At 38.5% G+C, this 20,854-nt stretch overlaps 1 protein-coding gene and 1 pseudogene across 1 annotated transcript; one reads left to right on the forward strand and one right to left on the reverse strand.

Moving 5' to 3' along the window:
- Nucleotides 1-7,386: 7,386 nt before the first annotated feature.
- On the reverse strand, nucleotides 7,387-7,557 carry LOC131484224 (U2 spliceosomal RNA; annotated as a pseudogene).
- Nucleotides 7,558-8,584: 1,027 nt separating this feature from the next.
- ARL1 (ADP ribosylation factor like GTPase 1) lies at nucleotides 8,585-20,483 on the forward strand. The gene is made up of 6 exons (XM_058741640.1): nucleotides 8,585-8,720; nucleotides 11,284-11,421; nucleotides 14,108-14,189; nucleotides 15,612-15,723; nucleotides 19,149-19,327; nucleotides 20,079-20,483. Exons 1-6 carry the CDS (start codon nucleotides 8,717-8,719, stop codon nucleotides 20,107-20,109), a joined length of 546 nt encoding a protein of 181 aa, XP_058597623.1. The 5' UTR covers nucleotides 8,585-8,716; the 3' UTR covers nucleotides 20,110-20,483.
- Nucleotides 20,484-20,854: the final 371 nt, after the last annotated feature.

Genomic DNA, 20,854 nt, shown 5'->3' on the forward strand with positions numbered 1-20,854 from the left:
CACAGAGCCCGACGCGGGGCTCGAACTCACGGACCGTGAGATCATGACCTGAGCCGAAGTCGGACACTCAACCGACCAAGCCACCCAGGTGCCCCTCAAATTGTTGTTTAGGTTGAACCGCCTCATTTAGGTAGACTGGGGAAATTCCATATTGCCTCTTTCCTCTATATTCTGGAAAAGAACAATATAGTACAGTAAAACATTTGATTTCTCTCTGGAGTAGTAATGCTGGAGTCATTCATTCATTCATTCATTTATTCAACAATGATTTGTTGAGTACTTCCTATATGTGAGGCATTGTGTTGAGCCTCATAAGAAAGAAAAAGAAGGATATAACTGGGTACTCACATACAAACGTTAACCAATAATTATTTGTAGATGATGGGTCAAACACGAAGCACCAATAATGGATACTTTATTTATTTTATAATTTTTTAATGTGTATTTATTTGTTTTGAGAGGGAGAAAGAGAGTGTGAATGAGGGAGAGTAGGACAGAGAGAGAGGGAAACAGAGAATCCCAAGCAGGCTCCATGCTGACAGTGCAATGTGGGACTTGAACTCACCAACAGTGAGATCATGACCTGAGCCAAAATCAAGAATATGATGCTTAACCAACTGAACCACCCAGGCTCCCTGGATACTTTAGTAGAGTAAAAAAAGATTGAGTAGGGGCACTAGAGCAGTCAGAGAAAGCTTTGCCCAGGAGTAAGATCCTGAAAAGATGGGTTGGATTCAAATAGGAGGAAATAAATGGAGAAAGCATCCCAGGGAGGAGAGGCAATATACAAAATGGTATAGTGTCAGTCATGCAGAAGGAATGTCCAGAAGATATTAAAAAGGTTGTAGAGGACAAAATTTTATAATTACTTGAAGGGTGGCTGGTCTGTGGACCATTAGCATTAACATCCCCTGGGAGCAAGTAGAAACACAGGATCAGAATCTGATCTTGCATGTTCAAGGTCGTTGGTTGCTTTGTATATATGTTAAAGTCTGAGAAGCTCTAATGTAGTCCAATCCTTCATTTTGCAGAGGAAGAGAACTACAGAGCAGTAGGTGTCTTCTCTGATAATAGTGGTTAACTTTACTTTAGAACTAAAATCCAGAGGGTCCTGGAAACAGTGAGTCCACCCCACCCCCCAACCTCAATTCACAATTTTTGCCTAAACTGGAGAGAGATAGTAAGTTGGATTGAACTGTGGAAGTTTTTGAATACCATGTTAAGAAGCTCAGGCCTCATCCATTTATGAATTCAACAAACATTTACTGAACTCCAACATGGTAACATTGGGGATACACAGAAGAGTAAGAAAGGCCTTGCCCTTAAGAACCCCACAATCTAGGGGCGCCTGGGTGGCTCAGTCGGTTAAGCGGCCGACTTCGGCCCAGGTCATGATCTTGTGGTCCGTGAGTTCGAGCCCCGTGTCGGGCTCTGTGCTAACAGCTCAGAGCCTGGAGCCTGTTTCAGATTCTGTGTCTCCCTCTCTCTGACCCTCCCCTGTTCATGCTTTGTCTCTCTCTGTCTCAAAAATAAATAAATGCTAAAAAAAAAAAAAAAAAAATTAAAAAAAAAGAACCCCACAATCTTCTGTAAAAGTAAGTAACCAACAGTTATAAACATCTTTGTGCAATGAGTTTTAAAGGCTTATGATAGATTAACATGAGTTTTATTCAGTTAACGTTTATTGAGTACCTAGTACATGCTAGACTTTAATTAGATGCAAAATGGTGATGTTTAGGGGTATTTGAGAGTGGGGAGAAAAAGATGGATCAGTTAAGTGGCTACTGTTTAAGAGTAGGAAGTAAAGGAAGAATGGGAAGGGTTTGGTCACTGTGAAGGGCCAGAAGAAGGAGCAAGTCTGTATTAACCAGAGGTGGTAAGGCAAGATAGAATTTGGATCACTGAGCAAAGAAATAGGGAAGTTGGAAAAGTGAACCAGATTTAGGGGTGTTTGTTTTACTTTTCTTTTAGAAGAAAATATAGGTGTAAATCTTCATGAGTTTGGATTAGGCAGTAGATTCTTAGATTTGACATGCAAAGCACACTACAAAAGAAAAAATAGGTAAGACAGACTTCATCAAAATTAAAAGCTGTGCATCAAAGGACACTATCAACAAACTGAAAAGACAACTCACAGGATTGAGTATTTGTAATTATATATTTGATAAAGTTCTAATATCCAGAATACATACAGAAAACTTTTACACCTCAACAATAAAAAAGACAAATAACTCAATTAAAAAATAGGCAGTGGATTCGAGTAGACATTTCTCTAAAGAAAATATAGATATTGCCAATAAGCACATGAAAAGGTGTTCAGCATCACTAGTCATCAGGAATACTTAAAAAATTTTATTAACATTTATTTATTTTTGAGAGAAAGAGACAGAGTGCGAGCAGGGGAGGGGCAGAAAGTGAGGGAGACACAGAATTTGAAGCAGGCTTCAGGCTCTGAGCTGTCAGCACAGAGCCTGATGTGGGTTCTGAGTTCAAGTCCCAGGTTGGGTTCCATGCTGGGTGTGGAGCCTACTCAGAAACAAACAAACAAACAAACAAACAAACAAACAAACCCCAATGAGATACCACTTTACACCTATTAGGATGGCTAGAATTTAAAAAGTAGAAAAGAAGTATAGGTGAGTATGTGAAAAATAAGAACCCTGAAACATTCTTGCTACAAATGTAAAATCGTGGAAAACAGTTTCAGCAAACAATGCAGCTGGAAAACAGTTTGGTAGTTCCTCAGAAAGTTGAACATAGAAAAAAAAAAGTTAAACATAAGAGTTACCATATGATTCAGCAATTCCATTCCTAGGTTTATACTCCACAAAACTGAAAACATATATTCCCACAAAACCTTGTACACAAACGTTCATAGCACCATTACTCAAATAGCCAAAGAACGAGGACAACTCAAATGTCCATCAACTGATGAATACACAAAACATGGCATATACAACAGAATATTATTCAGTCATAGAAAGGAATGAAGTATTTGATAAATGCTATAACATGAATGAACTCTGAAAACATGCTAAGTAAAATAAGACAAATACTGGACAAATGTTGTATGGTTCCACTTACATGAAATAGGCAAACTCATAGAGACAGAAAATAGATTACAGGTTATAAGAGGCTAGGGGAGGGGTGGACTGGGAAGTTATTATTGCTTAATGGGTACAGAGTTTTTGTTTAGGGTGATGAAAATGTTCTGAAATTTGGGTGATCTTTGCAAACCTTGTGAATATACTAAAAGTCACTTAATGTACACTTAAAAATTGTGAATTTTGGGGGTGCCTGGGTGTCTCAATCGGTTGAGCATCAGACTTTGTTCAGGTCATGATCTCACAGTTTGAGTTTAAGGCCCGCATCTGCCTCTCTGCTTCAGATCCTCCGTCCCGCTCTCTCTCTGCCCTTCCCCCGCTCATATTCTCTCTTTCTCTCCCTCTCTCAAAAATAAACAAACATTAAAATATTTTTAAAAATTGTGACTTGTAGGGGTGTCTGAGTGCCTCTGTCGGTTGAGTGTCTGACTCTTAATTTCGGCTCAGGTCATAATCAACAGTTTGTGAGTTCTATCCCTGAGATGGGCTCTGTGCTGATAGTGCGGAGCCTGCTTGGGATTCTCTCGCTCCCTCCCTCTCTCTCTCTGCCCCTCCCTCACTTGAGTGCACTCTCTTTCTCTCTATCTCTCAAAATAAATAAACATTTAAAAATTGTGAATTTTATTGTATGTGAATTACATCTCAATAACCTTTAAAGAGAAACTCTTCAATGTTGGCAAAGTGCATGTCATTGAAAGGAAACATGTGAAATATAATCTAGATCTTGCTTTGTGAAAATCACACACCTAGTTATGATTTCAAAATGCTTCTTAGTTTATTTTGATTTTTATTTTTTAAGTAGTCTCCATGCCCAGTGTGGACCCCAGTGTGGGGCTTGAACTCACAACACTGAGATCAAGACCTGAGCTGAGATCAAGAGTCAGATGCCTAACTGAGTCACCCAGACACCCCAAAATGCCCCTTAGTTTAAAATACAATTATAAATACACAGTATGATAAGCCCTTTTGAAGCTTATATTTATCATATACTTATTATATTTCACAGGTTTCTGCTTCATAGAATAAGATCTGAGCAAAAGAATGTAACTTCCACTAGGTATTGGAACATATAGAAATGTTTAGTTTCCAGCTTTGGAAACTACAGATTCTTGAGTCATGGTCATGTGTATGAATATCAATTTACCAAATGGATAGATCATGGTTCAGTTACAGAAAGCGTCATAATCTAGTTACTCCAGGCCTGGAAGTCAAATGATTAGGGTTGCTTTCCTGGCTGTTTCTTAGGTTGTTTCTACTACATCTGTAATTGAGGTGGTTTTGAGGAATTGAGGTTCCTCCTAGCTTTAAAATTCTGAACTTACTTGATCTTATTGTGATTTTAGAGTCAAAGGAGTTTTGAGCTTGTATTGCTTGCTTGGACTGCATTAAAACATTCACATTTTAAAATTTAGTTAATTATTATTGGACCATGAGATTTGAAAAGGATTAAATTGTCCACTCAGCTTTTGATAAATTGGACCAATTGATCTCAGTCTATGGAGAATTAGTATGAAGCAATACCACCACCTGGTGGCTTCTTCTCAAATATGACAACTTTCGTTTGTTTGTGTAAGTAGGCTCCACACCCATTGCGGGGCTTAAACTCACAGCCTTGAGATCAAGAGTTGGATGCTCTGCTGACTGAAGCAGCCAAGTGCCCCAACAACCTTCTTTATCTGAATATGATAGTTTGGCCTCTATCAAACTATGACAGGTGGTTTAGATATGCCTACTTTAGGAAACAAGTTTAATAATATTGCACAATATACGTTTATGTTAACTAATGCTTATGGCATTGGCCTTAAAAACTTATAATTCAGCAAATTCTCTCAACAAATGTGTTTAGTGCCCAAGTATTAGGACAAAGCAGTGAACAAAACAAACAAAAATACTGGCATTCATAGATGTTACATCCTAGTGAGAGGAAGTAGACAAAATATAATAGGCATAATAGACAAGTAAATTATGTTTAGTGGCAAGTTCTTTTAAAAAATCAGGATGAGGATGGCACACCTGGGTGGCTCAGTCGGTTGGGTGTCTGGCTTCAGCTCAGGTCATGATCTCACAGCTTGTGAGTTCCGGCCCCGCATCGGGCTCTGGGCTGACCGCTCAGAGCCTGGAGCCTGCTTCGGATGTTGTCTCTCCCTCTCTCTGCCCCTCCCCAGCTCACACTGTCTCTGTCTCTTTCAAAAATAAATAAACGTGGGGTGCCTGGGTGGCGCAGTCGGTTGAGCGTCCGACTTCAGCCAGGTCACGATCTCGAGGTCCGGGAGTTCGAGCCCCGCGTCAGGCTCTGGGCTGATGGCTCGGAGCCTGGAGCCTGTTTCCGATTCTGTGTCTCCCTCTCTCTCTGCCCCTCCCCCGTTCGTTCTCTGTCCCAAAAAATAAATAAAAAACGTTGAAAAAAAAATTTTTAAAAAAAATAAAAAAAAAATAAATGTTAAAAAAATTTTAAAAATCAGGATAAGGAGGATGTTGGGTAGGTTGCAGTTTTAAATAGGATGACATTTGAGCAACGACTTGAAAGGTGAGGTCAATTTTATGTGCTTATCTGAAGAATAGAATTACATAGACTTACAACTAAATATTTAGCCTTAATTCTAGCATGCTGCTATAATTCTGCTTCCTCAAGTATCTCTTTTTACTAAGCAGGAACTGTAATACCAGGCCAATATTAATAGGAATGATGACATTTTGAAAAAGGACATTGAAAAAAAAAGGAAGAAAAAAGAAAAGAAAAAAGAAAAATGATGTTGCCCTAAAGACAAGTATCTTTACTTTGTAATGTCTTTAGTTAATATCAGAAAAGAGACATAAAATGGTAGCTTTGTTATCTTACTTTTCACAACCCTACCTTTGCACATTGAAAATTGTGCTCCTATGAAAGTAGGAACTGCTCTAGTCTTAGGAATTGAGAATTGAGAGAAGGGAAAAGGTAGAAATGAGATGATACCACCAATAAATATTAGTTAAGTTTCCCTAAGCTGTTTATGGTTTTGTTATTTATAAATTTGCCAAGGTACTTTGTAAAATTATTTACATTTTTGGACTTAAACGCTCTTGGGTTAGTGAGTGCCTCTAAAAGTTAGAACCTTGAGAGTAGGTACTGTTTTAGACTATGTTGTAGGTGTAGCATAAGGCCTTGAACACAGTAAGTGGTCAGAAAAGTTATTTTATTTGTCCTAAATCTACATTAGAAAAACTTTAAAGATAACATCCTAATATTTTGGGATTTTTCTTTAGGTCAAAGTTTCCTGAGAATGGAGAAGAGTTTTTGATGCAACCAGGAAATGAGATAAAATCTTAACAAAGAGTTAAATGGGTAAACGTAAAAAATAAAGTTTTGATCCAATTGCAGAGGGTTTTTTTTTTCTTAAGTTTTATTTATTTTGAGAGAGAGAGGGAGGGACAGAGAGAAAGAGGTAGAGAGAGAATGCCAAGCAGGCTACTCACTATTAGAGCTGACCCCATGAGGGTTAATCTAACCATCCTGGTATCATGACCGGAGCCAAAATCAAGAGTGGGATGCTTAATGGACTGAGCCACACAGGCTCCCCTTTTGTTTGGGTTTTATCATATTATTGTTTCCAAAGTGACTTCTATTTAGGTGCTTAATACACATTATGAAAGGCTGACATGCCATCCAATAGTATTAACAATGGTTTTAAATTTGTAGATAGCACTTCAATTCACACTGTGTCTTCACATAGGTAGGTCTCATTTGCTTATTTGGTTCAGAATATACACTGCAAATATAAAGTTTACAGCATAGCTTTCCTTTTAGTTCCTCTTTTTTTAATGTTTGTTTATTTTGGGGGGGGGAGAGAGAAAAGAGAGTGCACTGGGAAGGGGCAGAGAGAGAGAGGGAAAGAGAAAAGAGAGTGCACCGGGAAGGGGCAGAAAGAGAGGACACAGAATCTGAAGCAGGCTCCAGGCTCTGAGCTGTCAGCACAGAGCCCCATGCCAGGTTCTAACTCAAGAACTGAGATATCATTACCTGATCAAAGTCATACGCTTAACCGCCTGAGCCACCCAGGCGCCCTTCCTTTTAGTTCTTTAAAGGGAATTTGTATTTTCACAGAACTACATGCATTATCCTGGACATCTGACACGGACAAAATTTTAAGTAGCAATGGTCAAGATTTGCCAAGTGGCAGCAGCTAATCTTGGCAAAGACAGGCAGGGGAAGAGGATGAAGAACAGGAGAAAAAGGTCAGTGGAATCCCAGCCCACTGAAGTCCAACAGCTGGCACATTATAATGCTTACAACACACAGCCTTAAAAAAGGTCCAGGTGTTCAGATAAAGAGTCGCTCAACTCTCTCCTTCTCAAAACAACAGAACAAAGATAAAAAACAAATAAAACCTTCCCTTGCAAGAAAAATTCTGTGAATTTATTAAACTGATAAGAACAGATGCTACACTTGATCTTAGCCAAAAGGCCGAGAAGCGATTTTGTGAATTTATAATTTAGAAGCGGGGAAGGGAGGCGAGGGCAACAGGCAGGTCTAGTTTCAATGCCTAGGCAGCTGGAAAGGTCTGAAAATTGAAACAAAAGTCAGTCCATAAACTTCTGTTGAATGGATGAAAATATCTATTATAAATAAAAACATAAAATGCCAAAACCATATTTGGAAGGAGACCCAAGAAAGAGTTTACAGTGGTGACTTCTAGGGAGAACTGTGGTATTGTGGCTACGGATCGGTTTACTTTTCTGTGTACCTTTACGAATTAAGACACGCACGCTCAACCTTTAAAAAAATTACAGTCTAGGAGAATCCCTTCTTCCCATCGTCCAAGTACTGCTTCCTTTCTCCCAATACAATTCCCTGTCAAAACCGGCATTACTGTCGACCGACGCCCCTGGAAGGAACCAGCCCGCCCGCACTGCCAAGCATACAAAGCTGGTCAGGTGCTCGGAATTAGGTGGAAGAACGGAGTGAAGGGCTCTCACGCTGACCCAGCACGCCACTGCGACACTAAAAAACTCGTTAGCGACCTCCAGCGTAAGGCTGCTTTGCACTGGCGGCGCGGGGCTCTTCCTATTATTATTACGTAGTCCTATTTCCGTGCGGGAGAGAGCACCCAGGGAAAGGTGCTTCGCCCCCGCAGGACGCTTCAGGACCTGCAACTTCTGCCACGCTGCACCCGATGCCTGCGTCCAGTCGACTGGCTGCTGCATCGAGGCGCAACTCGAATTTTTGGGTGACAGATTCGCCACTTTAGGGGATCAGAATTTAAAAGGAAAATTCGAATTTCCCTGTTTGGGAAGCCCTTTCAACAAGAAAATAGAAGCAGGAGAAACTTGGGGGTCCTTGAATATTTTTTATCCTCTGGCTTTCACTTTGCGCGCCCGGGACTTTTGTCGAAAGCGACGACGCGGACGCTCAGGTCGCCGTTCCCGGCGCGTAGTCGCAGCGGCCCGTCGCTCCCGCCCCCGCCGGGAGTCCGACGTGGAAGTTGCTGGCGGACCGGACTCCCAAGGAAACCGCTTCCGAGCCGGAGCCGGAGGCCGAGGCTTGCAGAGGTGGCGGCGCCGAGGCTCGAATAGGAGTCGCTGCCGAGGCCGGGGCCTGTCTCTAACCACCAACAAGGGCGGACAGGCGGTTCATCATGGGTGAGGATCTGAGGAGGGCGCCCGGGCGCGCTCGAGGGGCTTCGGCCCGAGGGCCGGGGTCTGGAGGAGAGGGGCCGGCCTGGGAAGCTCGGAGTAGCCAGCTTTTCAGGGGCAGGTCGGTGAGGACTTAACTCACCTTGGTTGTTCGCCTGTGGGAGTGGACCCTGCCTCGAGCGTTCCCTCTGCCCTCGCTCCTGTCCCCTTTATCCCAGAAGGGTCAGGGGGCGGGGGCGGCGCAGGTCCGCCCGGCGCTGCGGCCGGGGGAACCCGGCCCCGAGACCTTTCCCCTGACCATGAACTTTTCCCTGTCCCTCTCAGACCCAGCTCGATTTGGGGGTCAGAGTTGGTCTTGGGAAGCTTGGCAACTTGTCAGTCGCAGGTGCGCTGAGGTTTCTTGCGTGAAAGATAAGATTTGACCCCACAGTAGAAGCTTGATTCTCTTCCTGGTCGCTGGAACTGCGTCAGTGTAAAAAATCCAAAGGAATTGTTGCTCATAATGTTTTTAGTCCGCTTCTTATTTGCCTGCTTGCTGTAGCTTTTCATGTAGATAATAGAGTAATGTGCAGAAGGACATGGGGAGGGTAGTGGTCATAACTGGTCAGTGAGTGAAATTTTAATCTCGATTTTTTTGGAGTGCTGATTGAGGGAACTACATTTTCATCACAAGTACCAACCGAAGTCTCCCTCCCCTCTGAAGCCCAAATGAAAGTGCAGATTTTTAAACTGGTTTACACCTCTCCAAATGGTGCACGTTCGATGACTGACTTTAATTCCTCTACGATTTTCTGGAGGGGAGTTTACCTGCCCTGGAATATCACAGGCGCTTTCCTGCTTTTTTTCCATAACTCCTTTCAGTTTTTTTGTTTGTTTGTTTTGTTTTTTTTAAGGTTTTCTTTTTAAGTACTTTCTACATCCAGGACGGGGCTGGAACTTACAGCCCCAAGATGGAGTTGCCTGTTATACCTACTGAGCCAGCCAGGCGCCCCAGTTTTGTTTTTTTTTTAAGGTGTAAAAAGGTACTATGGATTTTGTCAAGTCACACCCCTTCTGCTACACTTTCTTTCCCAGGGTTCTCTGGCCCGTGGTGTCTTCATTTTTCCAGACTTGCAGCTCTTAATTGTGCCATTTCTTTGTCAAATAACCATGTATCGTGTGGCATCATTTCTGTTGTCAACTTTTTTTTATATTGTTAATGTAACTTTCAGTCTTCTCTAATGGCTTTTGGTGGAGAAGGCCCAAAGTGCTTTTTTCTGGAATCATTAAAGAAAAAATGTATTTTAAAAAAGCTTCTTTATTTTGTTGTAAAAAGAATAATACTCTAAATCACCATTTATTTAAACACAATCCAAATGAATCAATAATCTTAATCTGTTACCAGCAGGCCCTGCTGAGACAAAGGATAATTTTTTTCATTTTAGTTTTTTCCACGTTTCTTGAGGTATGAACGACACAATTGCATATATTTAAGTATGACGTTTTGATATATATAATATATATACACATTGTGAAATGACTACCGTAATCAAGCTAATTAATACATCCTTTTTTGTGTGTGGTGAGAACACTTCCAGATCTACTCTCTTAGCAAATTTCAACTGTACAATACATTGTTATTAATTGTAGTTACCATGCTGTTAATTAGGTCTCCAGAAATTACTACTATTGTGAGGAAAGTTTGTACCCTTGACATCTCTCCCATTTCCCCCACTTCCCCAGCATCTGATGACTACCACTCTACTCTGTTCACAAGTGCTTTTATATTACACAATACCTTGCATATAGGAAGCTTTCTGGAAATATTTCAAGATACATTGAATGTAGCTTTATTATTTTTTTAAATGAGTTTTCTGCCAAAAGTAGGTTTTGTTATTTTGGGCTTCTGTACCTCAATTTATTTTGCTAATTCTATCGCTTACAGAGAAATCTCAGTGATTGAAGGTAGTTATCATGGTGCTACTGTACAATGATAATAATTGCTTTTCATATGTAAGGATCTCATTGTCCCAGTGTCATTCTTATTTGTCCTTTGGTGTTTAGGGGTTGTGAGGAGATCATGCTAAGGTATCCATATTCTCATGATTAGAAAGTGAGCTCCATGAGGAAGGAGTCCTGTTTCTCTTATGCTGCAATGTATCTTCTGTGCCTTCCTAATACAGTATCTAGGACATAGTGACAATCAGTAATTACTTGTTTGGTGTTGAATAATGTATATCACTGGGAGCAAACTTAATGAACTTATGAATCAAGGAAAATACTATAGTATTTAATTTGGTATAGCTTTAATTTTTTTTTTTTCTTGAGAGAGAGCCTGTGACAGTGGGGGAGGGGTCCTGGGAAAGGGAGAGAATCTTAAGGAGGCTCCAGGCCCAGTGTGGAGGCCCACCTGAAGCTGGATCTCATGAACCTGAGAAGATCATGACCTGAGCCAAAATCAAGAGTCTGATGCTTAATCAACTGAGCCATCCAGGCACCCCTGGTATAGCTTAAAAAGGGCGAGATTAAATGTTCTGTGGACCTAGTTCAGAAAATGATAATACATTTTTTCTTTTATTATTTTTTTCAGGTGGCTTTTTCTCAAGTATTTTTTCCAGTCTGTTTGGAACCCGGGAAATGAGGATTTTAATTTTGGGATTAGATGGAGCAGGAAAAACTACAATTTTGTACAGATTACAGGTTGGAGAAGTCGTTACTACGATTCCTAGTAAGTGTTAGTATGATAAACTAATTGTAGGGGTTTTTGTTTTCCATCTAACATAACTTTATTTCTGAATAAGTAATTCATATAATAAGTTAATGTTAAGGTTTGTAAACTTCTAGTGTGGGCATAATATTGATAACATTTTTCATAAATTTAGAGGCATTTTGTAAACCCCTGTGCATGGCTGGGTTTTGCTGTTTAAAGCTAATTTTAAAAGTTGGATAGAGTTAAGGCACTTAATCTCATTGAGGGCTAGTATCTTTATTGATAAAATGAAGATAATAAATATGCCCACTGACTTTGAGGGGGGGAATAAGTGAAATATATAAAATACTTTGTAAACCTGTTTAAAGAATTATACAGATGTTAAGTGATACTATTGCATCTGAAGTGCTTTTTTTTCCCCCCGTATGTTACTATTTATATATATGTATTTTAAACTTTATTTATTTTTGAGAGACAGAATGTGAGTGGGGGAGGAGCAGAGAGAGAGGGAGACACAGAATCTGAAGCAGGCTCCAGGCTCCAAGCTGTCAGCACAGAGCCTGATGCAGGGCCCGAACCCACGAACCATGAGATTGTGACCTGAGCTGAAGTCAGACGCTCAATCACGCTCAATAGACTGAGCCACCCAGGCGCCCCTATTTGTTATTATTTTAATTAAGATTTGTTTCTCTTAAGGAGTTCATTGCTTTTAAAGATCTGAATTGAAGACATTGACTGTTGAATTAATCTGGTACCTGAAAATATCAAGAAAAGAAACACCTCAACTTTAAATCAGTTGTTGAAATCTTAGAGGAATATTCCCAAATAATCCTGTTTTACTACATGAGAAAACTATTATTTATACTTTTTTTTATTTGTTGGCCTGAATTGACTTCGAGAAGGTTAATATATTAAACTAAGTTTAAGAGTTTGTTGAAGAGTATTTTAAATTATGCCTCTAAAATCACTGTCATGCAAGGTATTTCTATATTTAGTAGTATTTAAATTTCCAGATTAAAAGAGAAAAAGGTCTAGCTTTTATGAAAGAAGAACTTTTTTTTTTTTTTTTTTTTTTTTAAATTTTTTTTTTTCAACGTTTATTTATTTTTGGGACAGAGAGAGACAGAGCATGAACGGGGGAGGGACAGAGAGAGAGGGAGACACAGAATCGGAAACAGGCTCCAGGCTCTGAGCCATCAGCCCAGAGCCTGACGCGGGGCTCAAACTCACGGACCGTGAGATCGTGACCTGGCTGAAGCAGGACGCTTAACCGACTGCGCCACCCAGGCGCCCCAAGAAGAACCTTTTAAGCTCTGTGGCATCTGATTTATTTTTGCCACCATCAGTAAATTTCAGTTCCCTTGATTTTCGCTTCTCAAAATTGCCCATCTCTGCAGTGGTTAAGTCTTGGTGGCCCCTGCAGTGCACACAGCCCAGTGGATTGCATTTCAGGGAACACACTTTACAGCCCACCCTTGTCCTTTGCATATAAAAAGTGTTATCGAGGTAAAGATAGTGATTACACTCCTGCCTAATTCTAAGGGACACATCATGTACCTGCACTTGATCTTAGCCAAAAGGCTGAGAAGCGGTTCATATACTTGCTTTTTAATTTTCCACTCAGGTTTATTATAGTTACTTTTTAGTTGTGATAGGCATACTTATATAAACTTATTAGCATCATTTACCAATGTAGACTTAAATTTAAAACAAAAATTGTCCAGTTATAGCTATAAAGTCATTTTTTACTTTGTTTTAAGATTATGAAATCTTATTTAAAAAAAAATTTTTTTAATGTTTTTATTTATTTTTGAGACAGAGACAAAGCATGAGCAGGGGAGGGGCAGAGAGAGCACGAGACACAGAATCCAAAGCAGGCTCCAGGCTCTGAGCTGTCAGCACAGAGCCCGACATGGGGCTTGAACTCATGGACTGTGAGATCACGACCTGAGCTGAAATCAGACACTTAACTGACCGAGCCACCCAGGCACCCCAAGATTATGAAATCTTATTAATCCAAATTTTTCAGCATCTTCTCCACCTTTCCTTAGGTTCCTTTCAATGAAAATAGTAGTATCCTGCCTTAGCCATATGGTGCCACACCTCCACCTAAAAAGAATGGCGGGGAAAAGAGATGAGACACCTCCCATCTGAGCATCCAACCATAACCTTATACAAATGAGCTCTTGAGGAAGTCTGCAGAGAGTCTGTGAGATTGCCACCCTTAGAGAACCCAGTTTCTATAAAGTGGTATACAGCTTTTGCTGAATCCTTAACCACTGAAGCTTAAAATGTTGGCTTGGTTTTGTTCCATTTATATTTGCTACCTATCAAAATTCCATTTTTTTTTTTTTTTTGTAATACATCTACATCTGTTGTTTCTAAGCATAACTTTCTGAACACTTCTGTATGCCAGGATTGTATTATATGGAGAGTTTAACATAGTAGAATTCCCACTGAGCTAAAAATTCTGTATTTGTAGAGGTAACGGGATTCTTCTATAATCTGAAAGTGGTACTGATCTTGCTAATTGTGTGTGTTTGTGTGTGTGTAGCACAACTGTTTTATATTAAATGGAATAATATTTCAACCAGTAATGTGATTCAGTGGTAATTCATTAATTGCTAAGATGCAGTTAGATTGGATACTTTGAAGGTAGAATGCATTAGTCTACATATACTACTGATTTTGATTTCTCTTCTAGCTATTGGATTTAATGTTGAGACAGTAACATACAAAAACCTTAAATTCCAAGTCTGGGATTTGGGAGGACAGACAAGTATCAGGTATGGTACAAAGACCAGATTACTTTCTAGTATTGAATGTTTATTGGCCCTTTAAGGGTAAAGAGCAGTGAACCCAAATATGTCTTCTTTTGTAATTTAACAATTATTTATTTTTGAGAGATAGAGTGTGAGCAGGGGAGGGGCAGAGAGAAAGGGAGACACAGAATCTGAAGCAGGCTCTAGGCTCTGAGCTGTCAGCACAGAGCCAGATGCAGGTCTCGAACTCACCAACCGAACCGTGAGATCATGACCTGAGCCAAAGTTGGACACTTAACCGACTGAGCCACCCAAATGCCCCTCTTTTGTAATTTAAAATAAGGAAGAATTTCCTGTTCTCTCAATTGAATTAAAATTTAAGGAAGCCAGTTTTCCAGATACCACCTAAATGAAAAAAATTTTCAGGAAAATCCCAAGACCTAATTACTTGGGGAGTTTTTAACTAAAAATCCTCCATTTAGTCAGTCACTTTGTCTATAAGACAGACTGTTTTGGATTTTATAAAAATACCTTTCAGCCCACCATTTAGTGTTTAATGTGAACATAGATGCCTTCTGGAACGCAGGTCTCCTGCCTAGCATTGTGTGCTTGGCATGGCAACTGTGAATGTTTGGTGACTGTCAGTGGTTGCTCACTGTGGTGCCTGCCATCTAAAAACATGGGTAGTGCAGTCTCCAAATATCCTGCTGCCTTTTTTACTCATTTTATTTATTTTTTAAAAAGTTTATTTATTTTGAGAGAAGGGAGAGTGCAAGTGGGGGAGGGGCAGAGAGAGAGGGGGAGAGAGAATCCCAAGCAGGCTCTGTGCTGTCAGTGCAGAGCCCAATGTGGGGCTCGATTCTAGGAACCGTGAGATGATGATATGAACCAAAATCAAGAGTCAGACACCCAACCAACTGAGCCACCCAGGTGCCCCTAACTTGTTTTATTTTTTGAACCACTTTTGAGTCCCTCCCTAATTTTGAGTCCCTCTCTAATTTTAGCCATTTCTACTTCATGAAGTCTTTAGTGATCAACTGAATGTCTGTTATATAAAATCATACTAAAAGTTTTTTTAAGAACCCGTTTCTTAAGGAGTTCCTAGTTAAAGATTTATAAGATATAACAATAAGGTCTGGTATAACTTTATCTTAGTACATTTAGTGATTTAGGTTGATTATAAATGTCTTCTCTTAGCCTGAAGTCTGAAACTCCTCGATCCTGTGATTTAATGTTTATCATTCCACCCCCATCCCATCTGAAGGATGTGATACATATCCTTCAGAAACAGTGAATCATTATGGCATTAATTCTTTCATGGGTGGGGAAGATTGGCATATAAGCCCCCCACCTCCCATCATTGCCAAGTCCTAGCACATAAATTAACATAGCAGGTTCTTTTTCTTTCAAATAATAATATATTCTCCCTTGCTGAATTTTCTTTAGGCCATACTGGAGATGTTACTATTCAAACACGGATGCAGTCATTTATGTGGTAGACAGTTGTGACCGAGACCGAATTGGCATTTCCAAATCAGAGTTAGTTGCCATGTTGGAGGTAAGAAAACTTTATTCAGATGTGGGGAAATCTTTTACATTTGCTTGCTGCTCTCATTATTACCACATGCAGGAATAATGAAAAGGAAAGCAGGAATTTTTTTTCCCCTCATGCCTTTAGTATCATTTTCTTTTATGCAAATTATTTCCTATTCCAGAAATTCTATTGGAAAGAGGGATGGAGACCAAAAACAAAAGAAAAGAGAAACAAAGAATCCAGCCTTGTAACTTACTTTAAACTAGATTCCTTGATTTCTAGGAAGCTCAGAGCTGAACTCTTTCTAAACTGAAGGAACTATTCTAACTTACTTTTATGAAGTGCTTTCTATAGAATGTTCTGTTTCTACTTGTATTTCTAGTTGTATAAATTAGCTTAGAGAAGCAGATAAGGGTATACATAGTAAGCATATTTGTTTGTTTTAGAATTTCTGGGTATTTGGCACAACTTTGATCCTTGTTTACCTCTTCCAGCTTTATTGTTCTTTACTCTTACCTGTGTTTCCAGTGCTTCAGCCATACTGACCTTTCTGTTCTTTGGATACACTGAGCCAGCACACTGGACACTTGGTTGAGGGCTCTTTGCACTTGTTCATCTTTCTGCGTGTAGTGCTTTTCCTCCAAATCTGCATGGCTCCTTCTTGACATGTTTTATCTCATGTTTCTGTTCCAGAGAGGAAGCTCAGTTATTTTCTAAACTTATCCTACTTTATTTTTTGTACCACTTACTGTTTCTTTCCGTAATTTAATTTAATTTATTTTAAAATCTGTTTTTCTTTTTAAATTTTTTATTTTATAGATAGCATGAGTTGGGGAGAGGGGCAAAGGGGGAGAAAGAGGGACTCTTAAGCAGGCTCCACACACAGTGCAGAGTTCAACATGGGGCTTGATCCCATGACCCTGGAATCATGACCAGAGCTCAAACCAAGAGTGGGACACTTAACCGACTGAGCCACCCAGGTGCCCCTCTTTCCTTTATTTTAAAATATATTTGTTTACTTTATAAATCTCCCAACCTAAAATGTAAGTTCTTTGAGTTTACCCTAGTGTCCCTGATGTGTAGAACAGTGTATAGCACTTACTAAAAACTCAATACATTGTATTCACTGAAGTTTATAGAATAAAAATTTATTGGCTAGCTGAATTCAGAGGATGCATTAAATAATCAAAAGTTCAAAAAAATCTCCAATTGCTAAATAAGCTTTTCATATGTACTAATGGTTAATTTAAGTAATAATGACACTGCCTTATGCTTGAGAAAATTAGATACCTAAGTTTCCTTTTCCTACCAAAACTATGATTCTGAAGTATCCAATCATTGAATGTTTAAGTTCTAGGCCATTTGATTACCTACATAGAAGCTTTCTGAGAATGCTTTAGACTTCTGATTTCCTGATTACTGACTTAATGGCTGAGTTATAAAGTGAAGGCCTAATAGTTTCAAACTTTTGCTTAATTTTTTTTACAACATAGCATCATATTTATCATAAGAGCTTCTTAGACCAAATTCAAGTATAAGGAATTTTAAGGGACCATTTAACTGCTTTTAGTATAATGGATTTTTAAAAAAAGGTTTGTTTAGATGTAAGTCACATGGTATAATTGATTTTTATCATATAAAGTACTGCATAAAGGAAATGGATTATTAACTTCAGTTTGTAATTCTTGTGCTGGTTTATTATTTGTGATATTAGAATTTGACTTGTATAATCATGAGAAAGAACTAAAAATTATATTCATTTTTAGGAAGTATCTTAATTGTTTCAGTCAATATATATAATGTAAAGTACATATAGCATGTGAGTCGGGTCTGTTATCTATTACATTAAAACTTACAGGCATATAAATCAGTTTAAGTTTTCCCATTTTTGTATGCAAAAATACATTCTAAATGGAGTAAGAATGAAATGTAAAGAATGGAAATTGTTAACTCCAAGAATGTGTAAGTGAATATGTTTAAAATTTCTGGATAGGGAAGGTCCTTCTAAATCAAAGGATTGGAAGGAATTAGAAAAGATAGATTTAATTATATTAATACAAACAAAAACCTCGCAAATACAACTTAGGGTAAAGCAGGGAACCAGGACATAGTTTCATAACCAGTGACTAAGGATTTGTGTTCTTAATCATATCAAGACCTTTTGCAAATAAATAGAAAACTGAACAGAAGGAATGAATCTACAGTGCACAAGAGAAAACTATATTCTAATAATATTTGCATTTCTTATACTCTGGTAATAAATAAGCATTTAATGACATACTATGTTTGGAAAAATATACTATACATAGGTACATATTTCTAATTCTTTCAGGGCTGCATTGAAGAGTGGTACTGTTATACACTGTTGGTGGAGTCTAAATTGTTAACCTTTCTGGAAAGCAGTTTATTAATACATATAATAGGAGCCTAAAAAAATTCATATTCTGATTCTATTTTTAGAGAATTTGTTAAAGAAAAAGATTTCTGTGTTATGACTGCATCCCTTAGGTTTCTATAGTAGTCAAGTAAAAAGAATCTAGTAAGAATTTCTGGAGAACAGTTACATAGTATATGGCGCATGCATTCATAGTGCAGTGTATATTTAACCATTAAATTTTTTTGTTTAAAAATTTCTTAAAATATTTGCTTATGTTTGTTTTTGAGAGCAAGTGCACACGTGCGTGTGTGAGAGAGGGGCAGAGAAAGAGGGAGACAGAGGATCCTAAGTGGCCTCTGCACTGACAGCAGAGAGCTCGATATGGGGCCTGAACAAACGAGCCGCGAGATCATGACCTGAGCTGAAGTTGGACACTTAACTGACTGAGCTACTCAGGCGCCCCATTAAATTTTTTTTTTTTTTGAAAAAATTTTGGTTGTTTGGATAAATATCCATGATATAATGTTTATTATTTTTTAAAAATATTTTTTAATGTTTATTTATTATTGAGAGAGAGAGTGTGAGCAGGGGAGGAGCAGAGAGGGAAGGAGACAGATTTGGAAGCAGGCTCCAGGCTCTCAGCTGTCAGCACAGAGCCCGATGCAGGGCTTGAACTCACAAACTGTGAGATCATGACCTGAGCCACAGTTGGACGCTTAACCAACTGAGCCACCCAGGTGCCCCAAATGTTTATTTTTTTAGAGCATAGAACTGTGTGTATATATATTGATCTTCAAATATATAAATGTATTTACTAAATAAATTGTAAGTTCTAAATTACAAAGCAATAGAAAATACCCATAGTGTTAACAGTGATTATATTTGGAAGGTAGGATTATGGATGAAGCTTGTTTTCTTCATACTTCTCCGTAATTTCAAATAATTTATAAAGAACATCGTATATTCATAATTAGGAAATATACTTTTAAAATAATGTATTTGTTAGCATTTTTCCCCAAATTGAAGGGGGCAAATTGATGAGAAAAATTTAAGTAGCTTCTATTTTATTTAGGAAGAAGAGCTGAGAAAAGCCATTTTGGTGGTGTTTGCAAATAAGCAGGACATGGAGCAGGCCATGACTCCCTCAGAGATGGCAAATTCACTTGGGTTACCTGCATTGAAGGACCGAAAATGGCAAATATTCAAAACTTCAGCAACCAAAGGCACTGGCCTTGATGAGGCAATGGAATGGTTAAGTATCATGTTTCTAGAAGCCATTTGTGCATTTGTTTGTGTGTGCAGGTGTGCATATGTGTGATTTCCCTTTAGTCTTAAGGACAAAATTCAGATTACTTAGCATATCATATTAAGTTCCTCAAGCCTTTTCTTCCACTGGTCTTCATATACATTGGCTTTTATTTCAACCACACCCACCTGATTATAGTTAGATAAGCCACCTCTCTGCCATTTTATTTTATTTTTTTTAGCTTTTTTCCTTCTTTACCTCATCCTCCAGTTCCTTATCCTTTAGGACTTAGGTTGACTTCTTCTCAAGAACCTTTCCTTGCACGTCTCCGTGCCCAATGCCTACCGCACTTGTAGATATCCTTGTCACAGACCAGTAGTAATGTAGTAGTTATACTGTCTTATAATTGATTTGTGATCTGCTCATTAGATTTTCAGCTCCATGAGGACTGAGAATAGTTTTCACCTCTGAATTATCCACATCTGGCCTTGCTGCAGTAGTTACAGCCTGGAAAGTAGATATTTGGTCTTTTATTTTTTTTTTTATTCATTCAGAGCATAGATAAAAGTAAAAGCTAAGAGAGGCCTTCATCAAAATTGAGTCCATAACTTTATTCTTCTGATATAACTATCTTAGCTTTCATCATTTAAAGTGCTTTGGAATCCACTTCCAGTATAAAACCTACTATAAATGATCATGTTTTATACCTGAAAGTTTGAGGTTAATTTTATGAAACTGTTCATTTTCTTTTCACAGGTTAGTTGAAACATTAAAGAGCAGACAGTAATTCAGTCACTTCATTCCTCTGAAATGAAAACTACATCACATATCCCTTTGGAAACAGTTAAGTGTGCTTCGTGCTACTAAATGTTAAAACTCTGTGATTGTTGGCATATACTGAACTGACTGCAATATTTGTAATAAATATAAGTATTCGGTTGGAAGGGTAGCTCACCATGATTGAACCAACTGAATGTCTGTTTTGTGTAATGTAAAATCCTTCCTTTCTTGTGTTAAGTATATATATTCTATTTGTATGGAATTCTTATTCAAATAGAGTCCTATTAAAGAATGTATTCTCATTGAGGAAAATACCCTCCTATTTTTGAATCAGTGGTTGCATCTTGTTTGTATAAACACTAATAAATATCTTAACTCATATATATCCCCATAAAATGAATTAAGTTTTTTCCAGAGATTAGATTCAATAGGCTAGGAACATAGTTTGAGTTAATATGTCTTCATTTGCTTAATGACTACTTTATTTAAGGCGTTTTGTTTAAAAGCTTTTGGTTACAGGCATGAAGCTGAAATAATTATTTTGGCAGTTAAAACCTCACTCACCTCTGTAATTGTCATGTTATAGTACCATATAGTTGTTGGAAAATTTTTACATATAGGAACCCTGTCATATAGGTAGCACCAGTTGTAAAGGTCTTCATTTTATGGATGTGGACCCAAGATTTTGATGAGTTGGCTTGCTCAGGATCACCTGCTAGTGAGGTGGGAACAGGACTCAAAGTGAGATTTCA

The sequence above is a fragment of the Neofelis nebulosa genome, chromosome 8 (genome assembly GCF_028018385.1).
Source record: "Neofelis nebulosa isolate mNeoNeb1 chromosome 8, mNeoNeb1.pri, whole genome shotgun sequence".
Lineage (NCBI taxonomy): Eukaryota > Metazoa > Chordata > Mammalia > Carnivora > Felidae > Neofelis > Neofelis nebulosa.